At 36.7% G+C, this 16,373-nt stretch overlaps 1 protein-coding gene across 1 annotated transcript; it reads right to left on the bottom strand.

The window, feature by feature from the left end:
- Positions 1-2,002: 2,002 nt before the first annotated feature.
- Positions 2,003-7,453, bottom strand: LOC115593825 (classical arabinogalactan protein 9-like). The gene is made up of 4 exons (XM_030437510.1): positions 7,301-7,453; positions 5,098-5,224; positions 3,123-3,518; positions 2,003-2,741 (listed from the first exon to the last, which is right to left on the bottom strand). Exons 1-4 carry the CDS (start codon positions 7,451-7,453, stop codon positions 2,698-2,700), a joined length of 720 nt encoding a protein of 239 aa, XP_030293370.1. The 3' UTR covers positions 2,003-2,697.
- Positions 7,454-16,373: the final 8,920 nt, after the last annotated feature.

Below are 16,373 nucleotides of genomic sequence, written 5' to 3'. Positions count from 1 at the left end.
GTTCGTCCTGTATAAGTTATCCCTCCTCTGATGCTCGTCTTACATTCTTCTCCTGTTACAGGGTTTTTTTCAAGGAGTTTACCATAAATTATATATAGTCTCTCTTGTGTTTTGTACCATCATTTTTTTTCTCCAAAACTTTATTGTCATTGTAACAAGTACAACAAAATTAAGTGCAGTCCTTATTCAGTGCAAAAACATCTATTGAGGTACTAGATGCATAAATAAATACATAAATAAAAACTACTGTATGCATATTAATGCTAAAAACACATAGGAGACACACCCATACATACATCCACATTAGAAAATAAATAAATAAAATGTTACACCCCAAATGCCTGACAAATGGATCATTACAGGTTATATTTTACCTAGCCCATCCGTTTGGTTTCTATCAGCTGTATCACACCCAGTCTCTTACAAATTGATTATTACAAGTTATAGTTTACCAATCCCCCAAGCCTTTGCCATTTAATATTAATGCACAACTATGTAAATTCTAAGGAAATGATTCAGGAGAAAGGGAGATGATTGCGAAATCACATTCCTGGGTCGTCAAATACGGACACTTAAAGGTACATTATGCGGTTTGGGGGAATAAATGTAGTCAGAAGCGAAAGATTTCTTCTGCCTAAACAAACTAAATAAACCAGCTCTCTTTGTTATCATGATTGAATAACTGAATAAACAAACTGACCTCAAAGGACAACCCAATTTAATACTGTTATACGTTGTTTATATTTGGCGGACCCTGCCACCTTTGTAGCTTCAAACAGTGCTCTGGGGACCTTATTTTCCTCTGAGAACAGCTTGTTTATCCAGTTATTGAAAAGATAAACATTTCTGAGTTTGTAGTATTACCTCATCAATATAGTTTCAGATCATATATCTTGGCTAATGTGTGTGGAAATATTTGGATTAATTTTGAGTTTGTATATGGTATATTTCAAGTAGGGCTGCGGCCTATTTTATACAGTCAGTGGTTGCAGCGATATATGGTTTTCTGGGTATAACGTGGACTGAAAATTGAAAATTGACAGTTACAGTATGCATTTGCTAATCCACGGTATTAAATTCTACTATATAAGTGTTATTAAAATATGAATATTTTAATTTTATATCAGGTGTCATATCTGGCAGAGGATCGTATTTTATACAATTATAACGTGCTGACAAAAATATCACATAATAAAAATATCACACCAATTCATAAACTGCAACCCTAATTCCAATAGCACCATATATTTTCTCCACAGAGATGAGATTTATCGGAGGCATTGGAAATTTTGGTGCATTTCCTCAGTACCTCCATACTGCAAATAAGCAGTGGCTGAGGCCTAAAGCGCTACCTCTGGAGTCCGATAAACAGTTAGAAAGCAATCAGGCTTTAATCATTGTCGTTTTCTCTGCAGCCATTATACCTCGCCAGGAGAAGTGGTGATTATATACTGTACAGCAGAGGACAATGCAGTGTGAATTGGTTAGCATTAATTATCATTAAGTGGAGCTGCTGATATCAGATTGCACTTAAGTCCTGACTCATTTACAGCAAAATGATGCTACTTTGTGTTGTGTTTTGATAATTTACTATTACTATTACTTTACTATTATTAGTTGCCCTAGGTTTTAGACAGTCTTTACCTGGGTAACTGATTACTGAGCAAACTCCAGTCATGAGGTGAACCTCAAAGCGTTTAGGTGGCCTTGTATTTAAGATTATTTTCACAAAGAACTACTATCATTGTCAAGAATGAACTTTGGTTTATTGTATTGAACCACCATCTCATTATATGTTGCAACCACTAATTGAAGTCTTTCATCGTGTTTCGTTTCTGGTGACTTGTGCATTTATTAGACTTTAACCTCGTTACCTTCATAAAGTGAACAAACAACAGGCTTATAGGGAAGTATTTGTGTTGTACATGTTATCAAGATTTGGACTTTACCCAGAGAGCTTCTGGTAAATTATGAAGATGTAATACCATGTCAAGGAAGTCAGTTAAGAGAAAAGGAGAGGAACAGTTATTTATTGAATGTACAGAATAATTTCAAACTCATTTCCACTCAGTGAATACAGAGTTAAGTTAAACATAAAAATATAATGTAATTTACAATCAACTAAAATCATTAAAATCAAAGACTTTTCCAGACACACACACACACACACACACACACACACACACACGCACACACACGCACACACACACACACAAACACACACACACACACACACACACACACACACACACACACACAAATACCTTAGCCTTCCATCATAAAAAATAAAGTAAATGAAAGCAATTTATTACAAAATTGTTATTGTTGTTATTGTTAACTGAATCTATCCTCCATAATAAAAACCAAAAGTCCAAAAATATCAGATGCGAAGGATTACTTTTCTAAACAAAACACTTCTGGCAATTACATTCGATCCATTTCACAAAGTGTTTCTATCTATTTCCAAATAAAAGTACTTAAAGATGAAAATATTCTAAAAAAAAAAGCAGCCAGACAAACAATGACTAAAAATTACTTTTACGTCTTCCTCTTGGCCCATAACATCATCATCATATCATACATATTGTTTTATTCTGATATGAGCCTCTCAGACAGTATGCTAGGATTTCTTCATTGTCCAGATAACAGGGTCAGTATATTGGATGAGAAATGTTTGTGCTTACAATCCACTGCCATTTATATCCTCCCAGTTTTCTTCAGGATACCAAAGACACCACCACCTGGAAAAAGACAAAGGCTTTTTAATGTCTATCATCTTAAGGAGTTTGAGTTACTTTGAAGCCTGTCCAATCCAAAAATGAATGAGATACAGTCAGAAGTCAGAATTTAAGGCATAAATGATTGTCTAAAAGTATGATTTATTATCTCATAATTTGACTTCTTAAGAATCATAAATCAGACTATTTCATCGTTAGCATTTGTCATTTTTCTGTCATTTTTCTTGTCTTGGAGAGAATGACCTTCCACAAACTATCACTGTTACTGTGCATGTCCTGATAGACTGATGTCAAACCTCCAGTCACATCATAATTCATGGAAAACAGGATGATATGTTATTGAGGAGGCAAGTTATGTATTGGGTGTGCTTGTATTGTACTCACCAAGAGCAGCCACCCCGGCAATAGAGCCAATGGCAATACCGGCGATGGCACCATCTGAAAGCCCTGGATCCTCATTAACCGCTGGGGGCGTTTGCGCGTCGGTTGCAGCTGCAGTGGATTCAGCTGCAGTGGATTCAGCGGTGTTACCAGCGGTAGGGGCGGTTTCTGTCTGAGGGGGTTTCTCTGAGGGAACCGTTGCGTCTGTCTGAGGGGGTTTCTCTGAGGGAACCGTTGCGTCTGTCTGAGGGGGTTTCTCTGAGGGAACCGTTGCGTCTGTCTGAGGGGGTTTCTCTGAGGGAACCGTTGCGTCTGTCACAGCGGGGTTCGTTGATGCAATGGTTGCACTGGGTTCCTCAGTTGGAGCCGTGCTGGGGTCTTGTGCTACACACAGGGCTACTGTGTTGGTAAAAGCAAAAAAAACATGATGGAAAAAATGTTTTTATGATAACACATTAAAAATGTATGGTAAACTTTCACAACATTTGGCTCTAGATTCCACAAATACAGCTAGCAGCTAAACACATACTGATTATATCTCAGTATTTATTTGGCAAAATCTCACCACTGATTTGTAGTGATACTTCAAAGTCATTTCATCAACATCTATAAAATAAAATGCATCTATAAAACTGTTTGCTGTGATTTCAGTGTTGGGAACATGTCTTTTAGTTCATCATAATCAAGTATCAAGTTTTAATTGAGAATTTTAGTGATCGACCCAAGCTGTGGTCCAAGCTCCATTAAAAAAGCGGTGACGGGGATGAGGACAAGCCCTCTAAACAAACACTATCAACATTTATGACTCTGAAAATATGACATCCTTTTAACAGCCCTCATCTTCTGTCGTCAAAAATGTTCTAAACTACGACTGTTCTATCATCATCTTTACAATAAACAAAAGTAAGCTATGCATTAGTTAAGGCTTAAAGAATATTGTTAAATGTGCTGTGTGTCATATGTGTTCATGACATTCCTCTGAGTATTCAATAAGTTATGTGCCAACACCATGAAATCCATTCCTCCTCTGTCACATGAATAATGAGCAGATCATCAACTGAACCTTAAACTAATGTTTAAGCTCAGCAAAGTACAAAGTTCAAAGTGTCTTAATGGTCTAAAAAAGAAACTGGTTCAATGCCAGAATCATATACAAGGAAGTAATTCAGTACCCAGGAACAAGTTAGCTTGTAAAAAATCTGAGGGATCTGTGCAAATGATCAATGATCACATTTGACAAAGGAAGCCGCATATCTCTATCTTTTCTAGACACCTGTTTGTTAGATTAGAGGTGTGTAAGGATAGCTGGGCCCCTCCCTGATATCTTTCTTTGATGAAGCTGCCGAGCCTGTTTTAGCTGGTCCGAGGTACACATGTCCAATTGTCCTCACCCTAACCTCCACACATTTATTCTTAATTTCCGCCTCACAGTTTATTGCACATGTTTTGCAACATTTGAAGGCAACCTTACTGGAAACGACAAAGGCGTTACTATGACCTTCAGCTGACATTAAGGGATGGTTTTGTGTTTAGAGATCACAATAATCTAAATCGTGCTCCTAAACTCATTGGTGTAACTTCTACAGTTAGAGGCACTGTTTTAAAAATAATTATTTGGTACAACTTTCTAAAAGTGGGCTACCTGTTGTAAGAAATGTTTAATAATTTAATCGTTAGCTTTGTATCGATAAGAACAGCTTTTGAGACGACAGGTTTGGAAAAATCTCTATGACTGGCTGGTCTGTTTGCCAACTAACTGTCAAGTCTGGGCCAAATCCATTTAACTTGTTAACACTTAACGATTCAAATTCTTTATTGATACTATTTAACACAACAGAATTTTTAGAAAATGAGATAAATTAAGGCAGACTTGTGATGCTGATAAAAAGCTGATAGTTGCAACTTATAAGCCCTTTTAAGGAAACCCTTAATAAAAAGTATTCAAGAGTCTACAGTGAGTGTGGATATTCCAATTTACCTAGACCCAGAAGGGCAAGAATCACTAGACTCAGATTCTGCTTCATTGTGGCAAAGTGAAGTTTCAGCGTCACAAAAACAGGGTCCTGGTGTCTTGAAAGATGCTCTTTGGTTTGGAGGCTTCGTGGCTGGAAAACATGAAGGGACAAACATACAGACTGAATTCATTTCCGGGCCAAGCCCACATGTGATGTGTACTGGTCAATATCTGCGACATTTGACTTTGTCAAACATTCCTGGGTCAGAAACAGGAAATGTATTCTTAGCCTGAAAACCACATTAAATATATCAACTACTGCATTGTCAAAAAAAAAATGAACGGGTGAAATTGAAACTCACTTCGTCAACTTTTTTATCTGCTCATAGAGTTTACAATCCCTTTTATGGCTGACCCAAATCTGGGCTTTACAAGAAACGCACAGTAGCCTACATAAGGATGAAGATAGATGATGTGAGGGAACATTTTAAGAAAATTAATCTTATCCCAAAAAAACTTTTGCACTTTTTGCACTTTTGACCTCCATAATTCCTGACAGATAAAAGATACCAGACACATATAAATAGATAACACAATAGTTAATATAACGCAGAGAAGCATAAAACTCTCAGATTTCTGATTACAGCTTGGACTAACTCTAAAATCTGTCGTGATTTCACATAATAAGATTTTCAACCAACATGATTAATCAAAATGTTACAGTTTTGTTTGAGTTTTGTACGAGAGATGTACCTTCACAGAGTTTTGATCTTCCCTAACAGATCTAGGACTTCAAGAGTAAAGCTGAGTTACTTACCCGAGAGGCTAACCAGTGATGACGTTCTTCTTTTTCCCGTCAGAATAAATAATATTCTCAGACACCAGCTTTTATGCAGCCGTTATCACCACCCCATCGTCTCTAGCCCTCCCATTTTTTATGGTTGTGCGTTGCTGCTGTAATACATCACCACTGACAACCAGGGAGACAACGCATGTATTGACTTAATAGGTTTATAAAAGTTCACCTCAGGGCTACTTTGGGTTTTATATGGCACATTCATACATATCATTTCCCTCTAACGTCTACAAACAAGTGTGGGTGGACACAGAACTTCTTTAACTTCAGCTGCACGGAGAAAAATAATCAATACGTGATGAAAAGTCTGTCAAGGCTCTTTTTCTTCTTGGTGACAGCCTCAAAAGAAAAATAACATCATTGGTCACATGCTGTTTCTTTATTACATCAGGTTTACCTGACAAATACCTGTTGTGGTCGTATTATTTAAAACTTTTTCTCTCTGACACCAAAGCAGAAGTATGGTGATGAAGGTTCTCAGTCTTTCAGGTCATTGTAATTCAAAGTGCTATATCGTTGGCAACTGAAACAAGTCCGGTTATCTACGATGTAGCACTTTAAAAAAAGCAGAAGTAGCATGATGTATATGTAAACAGTTTTTGAATAATGCAAAGGTGGATGGTTGGGTCAGCAGAGTGTCCTTTACCTGCTGTTTCCTATCGACAAGTTTCTTTTAACAATGACTACAATCTTTGTGTGCCTTAACAGAACCAAACATTTACCGTAACGGAAACTGACAATTCATTTCAACAGCTTTGGAAGGCGCCAAAAAATTTCCTGATTATTGGGGTGCCAGATTAGCAGAAGTGGCAAAAGTACACACATTCTCTCCTCAAGTAGAAGTACAGTTACTTGTGAAAACCAAAACAAAAAAGACTCTGATGAAAGTACTGATTCAACTTCTTTACTCAAGTAAAAGTAAGAAAGTACAGTCTCTGAAATGTGCTCAGTATAAAAAGTATAAAGATAAAAAATATACCCTTCGAAGGACTTTTTTACCGTCAATTTCTGTCTGATCCCGTCCTTTTCGTCTCGCAACCTCTGCCGCGCATGCACCTCTCAATATCAGGTAAGTTCATACTGGCCATTTTGGAAGGCCATGTCAAATTATCGATTTTATTGTTTAGTTTTGAAGACTTGTTGCAAAAATAGCAGAAGTCCTCCCCCCATCAAGTTGCCCTTCAAAAGTTACCACACCATTAAGTTGTTAGGACTATATTTGTGCCAGGATTGCTAGAAAGCTATACAACAATGCATCCTGTACCAGGCCTTGGGTTACAGAAACACTTACAGACTAAATTGCTCTCTTCTTGCAGTTGTTTCCTTCAACTTGTCCTTGAGTCAGAGGCACTAGCCAGCTAGCACAAGTACCTGGAGCAGTAAAGATCGATCCGACAGGCAACATAGGTCTGCATGAACATCCTTCGGTTTGTTCTGTTTGGTGAGCAGTGCAGCAGACTGAGGCTGAAAACATGCTGTCACCATAGCACAGTCATTGACATGGAAACGGTGTGGAAGAGTCATAGCTGCCAATATTTCCCAGTGACCAACAGAACAATCCCCTGATGGTCAGTTAATAAGACACTGTTGATGAGAATGTGTTGACTGTATTTGTAAAACACAGCCTATGATATGTTTGTGTACATGTAATTTCCATACCAGTATATGTGGTGAAACCCACACAGGTAGTGCATGATGTGCCGTTGGCCACAGGATATGGACACTAAACAGAAAGAGAAGAGATGTACAGTGTTTTGCCATATGTGCTGAGTGAGTGAGTTATAATACAATACAATTTGGGGCCATTAAGAAGGGATGTGCCTTTTTTTTTGGCCTAGCATTGGTATAAGCCAAACTAGGGGTGGCTGACTGACATAGACCTATCAGCAAACAAGGGGACATCACCAGCGTCGGCCGATGTTAAAATGTTAAGCTGTCTATTTTACTGCTTTTCTTATCGTTTTATATTTACATTCATTTATGTTGTGCAAAGAGAATTTTTTTTGTTGGGCTAGGTATTAAAAACTCTCCTCATTTAGTTGTACAGCAGGATAAAAGGGATTTTGACTGAGTTATTTTTCCAAAAGGGACTTTTATGGGAAAGACGGTTATATTAAAGGTTTTTTTTTAAATCACTGACTCAATGGTCATTCACAGGTAAGTGTACTGAAGAGCAAGTTGGTGTTAAAACAGTACAGCTATTCTATGATAAAGATGGTTTCTTTGTTTCCTTAACCAAAGAGAAAGAATAAATAACAACAAAAACAAGAATAGTTAAAAATTGGTGTCAATATCGGTTGTCCGCCAAATTCTTATTTTAAAGATCGGTGCATTCCTACCATTCAGCTAGTTGAGTTAGGTGAGAGGACTGATACACTCTTATGTCTGTATTCTAAATTTGAACTTACCGCAAGCAGTCGGTTAGCTTAGCTTAGCTCGAAGACGATAAACAGAAGGAAATAGTCAGCCTGGCTCTGTCCAAACGTAACAAAATCCAACTCAAGCTAACTTAGTAATGTGGTATGTTCCACTTGTTTAATTCAAACAAAAACTCACATTGAAAAAAAAGATTAATAATTTTTACATCCTCGCCTGGTTTGGTTGTAGCATAAGAGTGTACAAAGCTGTGTCTTCTCTGAGGTGGCAATGCTGAGAGCAGGAGGATTGTGTCAAGCAGGAAAGGTACTGCTTTAGATTTAAATCCATTCAAACATTCAACATGTTGAAAGAAAATCTAAAACATTAAGTACGCAGAAAAGGAACAAATCAAACATAGCTTAAACAAGGTCAGGTTGTCATAAAACATTTGAAAAATCACCATCAAACCATTAAGTGTTGTAAAGATAAGTTGAAATTTTCTGTTTTTGTTTTTTTTTAGCAGTGAGTTTTACAGTTGTGTCACTGTTTAAGATAAATGCTCCAACCACTTTTTATAACACATGAATATTCTCTGGGTGGATACTTTTTAAGTGAGTGAATCATGTCCATTTCATTCCATCAAGTTTACACTCGGTTTTATACAACTGACACAAGCTGATAAGGAATCAATGTGATCTGTGTGTCATCAGAACATAAATGATAATCTGTGTGTACCTCTGCCATCAGTATGAATGTGTGTGTGAATGAGTGAATCTGACAAGTGTTGTAAAGCGACTTTGAGCAGTCAGTAGACTGGAAAGGTGCTATAGAAATACGATTCCATTTACATTCAACAGGCACCAACAAAATTTTCCAGATTTTCATAGATATACGTGGATATTGATTTATACGATAACACTGTGTTGAAGGCAGCAATGAGAACAAGAAACAGAAATTGTCTTTACATCAGTCTTGATACAAGCCCTGTGTACTAGGTATTACACCAAAATATACTAATGAATTGTTTTGCCGGTTACGTTGTGGATAAATAGTAATTGCTGTCTGGAAGATGTCCAGTGGCAAGGCCTCCTCCAGTAAACAGCATACAAGTCATACTTACATCAGAGTGCATTTCGGGAATTCAAAGCACTACAGTAGGACATCGAACACTGCAATGATGGAAAGTAACTATGTGCAATTCACTTATTTATTTATTTTTAACTTAGTTACTTGTACAACTATAGCTGAGTACAATTTTGAGGTACTTATGTGATTTTTCAAAGACCTTTCAGAGACAAATATTTCACTTTTTACTCTTTTTACTTTAACAACCCTTGAGTTGTTGTTAAAGTAATGCTACATTAGCTCCTACTAGCATAATCTCAGGCTGAACTGTTGGCCATCAAATTGCATTGCGGTAATGTCCATGTTTTGACAGGAAGGAAGCATATTGATGCATTTTTTTGTAAATTTTTTAAAAGTGTTTGTTGAGTCCATTTATATAGCAGTGCTAAGGTAAACAGATGGAGTACTTTTTCAAACACAGCAGGCCTGTAATTTTTGCTGATACGCATTTTTCAATAAGAACAAAATACACAAGTGGCACAGGATCATGGAAGTTGTTGTCTTCAGCCAGAAAGATGTATGAAAGCTTATTCATGTTTGATTTAGTCATGTTCGCCTCACATGACTTCCCTCCTGACTCTGTGACGTATCATTGCATGTTTTCCCCGGAAGTTATAGCCACAGGCGACCAAATAAAACCAAAATAAAATAAGAGATATATCTGAGTTGGAATATTGTTTATACATTGGGATAATGTAAGTTAGAAACTCAACAAAATAAGTCACAAAGATCAAGTGGTTTTTAGACATTTCGATGCAGACATATGACATATCTTTACGTGAATACGTATTACACCACTGGTGTTCCAAATCACTTGAGCTGAGGAAAAGGTTTTGTTTTGTTTGAGTGTTTATAACGATTTTATTGGTTGTGTTTTTGTGCTTTAAGTCACCTGCTCAACGGCTTCTTTAATATTTAACTTAAACACAATCTTTGATTACTGTGATATAGACTGTCTCAGTACAACACTGTAAAATCTATCAGTGACTTTACTATAAAAAAAAATTGAGGAAACAGATTACCTCAAAATGACCTAATTAAATTGTCTCATCATTTCAAGTTGTTATAATTTTTTATCTCGTACATCTTAAATTTAGTCGGCTTTAACTTGGTAATTGTGAGGTAATAAAAGTAAAGTCACCATTTAAAGTGTATGGTGTTAGCTCTGAACCTGACTTACACACATTAAACACAGGATGTGCTCCTATAGACTGTTATGAAAATAATAGGTTCAGCTTGCTTTATATTTGTTCTCAGACACACCACTCTAAATAACAATGAATACCTTCCAAAGATTCAGCCTGTGGAGTATAAAAGTAGTAACACAGCAACAGAACTACAGTCATGTTTTGTCTTATTGTGTTACACATGTCGTTCAGCTCTCATTGACACGTTTAAAAAATGTCCTGTACCAACAGGAGCAGAGGAGATGTTTACCAGCTGTTTCTGACCCTTATGACTTTAAATACTTGCAATAGCAATGATAACAATAACAACAATATGACTTTTCTATTAGTGTTAATATTGTGTTTGTTTGAATCAATCTTCTAGATTACCTAACATGTACAACAAAAATAGCAGTAGTGATTATTTGGAATGTGTGTGTGTGTGTGTGTGTGTGTGTGTGTGTGATAAAACTGATAACACCAGATTTTCATTGGTTCATTAATGGTTATGGTGTAGCCTTGGGTTTTATGTTGGTTGGGTTACACTTGGGTCAAGAGTACAGAATCCACCGAGCATAGAGTATGTAGATAAGTAGTACCGGATGCCAGTTTGGTAAAATGGCTGACCAGTTGAAATAATAAAATGTCAAATAATAATTATAAATGTATGTGACAACAGTTCAGAGGCCTATGTCTGCTGAAGTGGATTAAGTGTCCTGCCTACTGCAAAGGTCAAACAGGATACATACTGGCATACTTTTGTTTTGTTTTGAGACTTTATCACACCTTCTAAACTTATAAAAGTATGGAGAACTTGATGTGACACGGTGTGTGTAAAATAATCAAACTGACCAGGTGATAGAAAGAAACTGGAGCACTGGTTTACATAAAACAATGCCAGAATTTGTTTTTTTTATTCCATGTTTCTTTACTTTTTAGATTAATGGCTGCTTATGATCAAACTCCACATAATATAAATGACTACGTTTGAATCACAGCGTAGTGGCAGCTAAAGAGCTTAATGCAAGAACACGTCTTTCTTCCAATCAGCCAAAGTTTTTGAGAATGTCAGTGAAACTTATCTTGAGCAGCTTCACTTCTCCCCACATTTTCTAAGAATACGAAACTCAACCCCACTGCAATCTAGTTCACGATGGCAATGAGGAAGCAATGGATATGCAGGTAGCAATTTCCCTTGACGTGGATGATGTCTTATCGGAAGCCACAGATGCACTATCACTATCATATAGATACTGTTATCAGCGAGTCATGGAAAATTCCAGCACTTCAAACCAAAGAATTGGAGACTGAATGTCATAAAATGAAACTTCAGACATTAACACTGACTGTCTGAAGACTTAACGTCATCCTTTTTTTTCAGTTTTTAACTGAATAATAAGACAAGTTAACGGTTAGATGCAGCATATAAAAAGACGCAATCAGTGGATAACAGCTATGGGATGTAACTTAGTAAATCTACTACTAAAGTATTGTTCTTAAGTATAATTTGAAAAACATTGTAACATGATTGGTTCTTAATTGTAATAATGTTTTTTAAGGACAATGGACCTTCTATTCCGCACCTTTCTACAAGCTCTGTAGATGTCCTGTTTTTAAAACATAATTTGTAGACATAAGAACGTTATCACTATGACCCCTATGTCCTTAACAACTCTGTAGCAACACACCCACACAGATGCTGAAAGCTGCCAATTCCTCTCCAGTTAGTTAAGACTGAAGAAGCCTCTTGCAGGAGAAGTGAACTGAAACAAGTCCAGTTGCCTACGATTAAGCACCTAGATTTACCATGACCTGGATGACTGAGAACCTTCATCAACATCTTATCAATAACACTGATTCCAATATCAGGAAAAATGCTGAATATTGGATCAGATTATAGGATTACGGTCAAACATGTAGATGTATGTATGAATGTACTTTTATTTGTACTTATGATACTTAACAGTTTGTAAGAAAGTTGATATTTGAGTCTCATGCCCAACTCATCAAATACTGACGCTTTGGGATTGTAGGATGGATATTTGACGAGTTGGAAATTCTTACAAACTGGACCCTTAAGTACATTCGTTATCAGAAAATGACTTTCAATACTAGAGTACATGTCAAATGGGACACTAACCCTAGCCCTAACCCTTCAAGACTTTTGCTGAAGTACTATTCATATGGGTGGTGCTCACTTATACAGAATTCATATAATATGTTTACTTTTATTCAAGTATGACTTTTAAGTATTTTTTACAACAGTGATGTTTGCAGGGCATACGTTTGTGCTAACATGTAAAATGCATCATTCTGAAAATTAAAATGTATTTATTTTGATCTTTATTGTGCTTACATTTTTGCATATTTCTAAATACATTTGAAATAAATCAAATTGCCAGACACTAAATTATTCACTTCAATTCTGGAGGTAAGCAGTATTCCAAGTAATAAGTAACAGTTGATATCTGTGTATTTTGTATAGCGAGCACTGAAAAAGTATGCACACAATGCGGAGAGACTGGGAGGAAGCACACCTGTACCCTGGTGCACTGTAGCAGGAGGCCTTACCAATCACTCTGGAAGAAGATAAGAAAATATTAATGAAACTATAAAACTATTGGGCAGAGCATTTGAATTTGATACACAATAAAGTACAAGGTTCAGAGTAATGTGGTGGTGTGGTGCAGTAATGGCACTTGGTGTTTGTATGTATCAATATTTATTTTACTCATGTATACTTTTGCTTATTTGACAGGGATCACCTATAAGATCATTTCATCCATATTCCCTAAGGTGGAGCCACAGATAATCATATTGTTAAGAAAATAAACAAAAACACAGTTGCAATGCATATTCTTTATACAGCAGGATTCTAAAACATCTAAACACTGACAGAAAAAAAAAAATTGCATTTCTATTTCAAGAGCCAGGTGCATAGGAGAGGTACCAGTTGACCAGAAATTGTAAGCAAGCTATCTAACATCCAAAAATAGTTATAATGGCGTTGCTGTGTTAAACCGCCAGGCGAATAAAACTTGTAGTGGTCCAAGATAAGAAACAGCTGAGTTCTCATGGAGAAGCCTTTCGCAATTCCTGTGAACATAATGACTGCAAAAGGTGGGATAGCCTGGGTGTGAATGGCTGTTAAGCTGTCTGGGGAGAGAACTCATTACAGCATTGTAGGTGGGTGATAGGTAATGTCTTCCACCTTCTCTGTTCAAAGACCACTGTTCCAGTCGGACATAGATGGATTCCTTAACTCCCCTTCAAACCATCTGTCTTCTCTGGCCAAGATGTTTATATCGGTGTCCTCAAAGGAATGATTTTTCTCCTTCATCCGTAAGTGGACAGCAGAGTTTTGACCTGAGGAGTTGGCCCTCCTGTGTTGTGCCATTTGTGAATGGAGAGGTTGTTTTGTTTGCCCAGTGCACACATTTGTGCAGTCCTTGCTGCTATTCACTTAGAAAGATTGTTGATTTCTCATCAACAAGCCAAGCATGAACTCTACTGAGGCCAAGAGATTAATTGAGAGTAAGAATGACCCACCAAAGGTAATGATAACAGGTGTGAGGGTTGAGCTATCTAAGACTGAGGACTAATCAAATGTTAAGGCAAAGAAATACATATTAAGTCAAAGTGGGTTTATTTTCCAAACTCACACAGTCACCTTTTTTTAAAATCATTCTATAGTTGTCCTCCTGTTATCTATAGGGGCGGCTGTGGCTCTGGGGTAGAGCCAGTGTGATGTTACTGGAAGGTCACTGGTATGATTCCCCTGGTCTGCATGTCAAAGTGTCCTTGGGCAAGATACTGAACCCCAAACTGCTCCTGATGTGCTGGTCGGCACCTTGCATGGCAGCCTCTGCCATCAGTGTATGAATGTATTTATGAATAACTGTAAGTTGCTTTGGACAAAGGAGTCTGCTGGATGGCCTAAATGAAAATGTAAATTATCTCATGTAGAGATGTAACGTAAATATATTTAAGAATAAAATGAAAAACATCCTAGTCAGATATAGTGTAGTAAACTATGGTAAATATTATGATATACTATGGGATATGAGATATACGGAAAGGTAACGACTTAAAATAACTTATTAAAGTTAACTTACTAAATATATAGCATAGAACAGCTATGTGATAGAATATCAAATCTAGGTATAGTATAACACAATATATTGAAGTATAAAGTGTAGTATGTATGTGTCGTCATTATTGAAAATATACATTTTGACATTTTTGGGGGGAGGAAAGTCTCAAATATCTTTAAACCTGCCGTTCCATATACAGATCATCTAACAAAAATCTAACGTTCAGAGCAGTATTATGTAGTATATTGGTGTAACCAAGGCGTCCTGTCACAGTAACAACAGGCTACGGAAGCTTTTTTAGGGCACAGCGAATCTTGATGCCAGACATTCCTTAAGAGGCCGGCATCAGACTCTACCTAACAAAGCCAGTGAGCTGGCATCAATTGACTTTGAAGGGAGAGTTTACTTGTCAGCTGATAGCACCATCTGATGGCTGATAGCCTCAGTTTAGCATGGATGAACCACAGATACAGAGGTGTGGATTCAAGTAGCGTACTCTTCAGCTGTATGGCACAATGTATCCTTTTTAAAATCTCTGTTTTGACACTAACGAGCACTTGGATATTGTACATGGCTCCAGATAACTGATAATATAGGTCTGTGTCTGCTCAATGTGGAAACAAGCAACGGCATGCTGAGACTTATAAGATATGTCAGAAATTTAGAAGCTGATGATGCGCCAGTATTTTGTTTACAGTATATTCTGCTCCCCCCAAAAGGCCAGAAACAAATGAATGCAGATTTAAGTAAAGTTTTGGATGTGGGACTTTAACTCGTAACCTTGTTTGGATATTATGCCATTGCTCCTTTTACTCATGTTACTAATTACATTTACTCAACAACTGTCCTTAATTACAATTTTCTACAAACTATTAGTTCTCCCAGCCAATATGGTTTCAATTAAATATTTTTTCAAGGCTCAAAGAGGTTAGTATCCACGCTATCATTAAAAAACTGCAGAAATTAGAGAAAGGTACAAAAAATACAATATACAAAATCTATTTGTCTATTTTCTCTTTTCCTCTTCTAGACATGGTGGATGAAGTATTCAGATCCTTTACTTGAGGAAAAATATGTGTAAGTATTGTCAGAAAAATGTACTTAATTAAAAGGAGTCAACGAAGAAAAGTGTCCCCTGTGAGATTATCATTAACTACTCTCGCATTTTACTTATTTGTATTTTTGGACCGCTACCGATGATTATTTTCATTGTCCATTCATATGCACATTATTCACGCAAAAAAGTGGAAAGTAACAACGTTACTACGATGTTTGTTATATCCTACACACATTACAAACCCACACACTAGGAGTAAGCTGGAAAAATTAAATGTTTGGTGTGAATAAAAGACAGAAACAGCTGGTAATTATAATTTAAACAGTCGCCCTCCTAGCATTTAACTGCATTTGGGTCATTTAATTTGTAACAACGTATCATGTTTTAGAAGCAATTCACATCAACTAAGTGACAAATAACTATGATGAAATAAAAAAGTAGCCTACAATATTTTCTCAAAATGTAGCTGAGAAGAAGGAAGTGGAGTGAAAAGGGTAAACCTCGAGTAACGCAACTCAGATTACAGTAAATGTTTTAACGGTTATTCCACTTCTGCTGTTAGAAAGACACCATACAAACTATGACTGAAACACTGTGTCTGTGTTCATTGAATGACTGTGTATTCATATTTATATTCAGAGTTA

This window comes from Sparus aurata, chromosome 13 (genome assembly GCF_900880675.1).
Source record: "Sparus aurata chromosome 13, fSpaAur1.1, whole genome shotgun sequence".
Classification (NCBI taxonomy): domain Eukaryota; kingdom Metazoa; phylum Chordata; class Actinopteri; order Spariformes; family Sparidae; genus Sparus; species Sparus aurata.
The sequence above is the reverse complement of the archived record's forward strand: the minus strand, read 5'-3'. Positions and strand labels throughout refer to the sequence as shown.

Bases quoted from the DNA above. Each gene is read 5' to 3' on its own strand.
- LOC115593825 (XM_030437510.1), bottom strand. From the start codon at position 7,453: ATGACTCTTCCACACCGTTTCCATGTCAATGACTGTGCTATGGTGACA. The intron at 3,519-5,097 runs GTAAATTGGAAT...TTACCAACACAG, and splicing joins TCTTGCCCTTCTGGGTCTAG to TAGCCCTGTGTGTAGCACAA. The intron at 2,742-3,122 runs GTGAGTACAATA...GTCTTTTTCCAG, and splicing joins TGCCGGGGTGGCTGCTCTTG to GTGGTGGTGTCTTTGGTATC.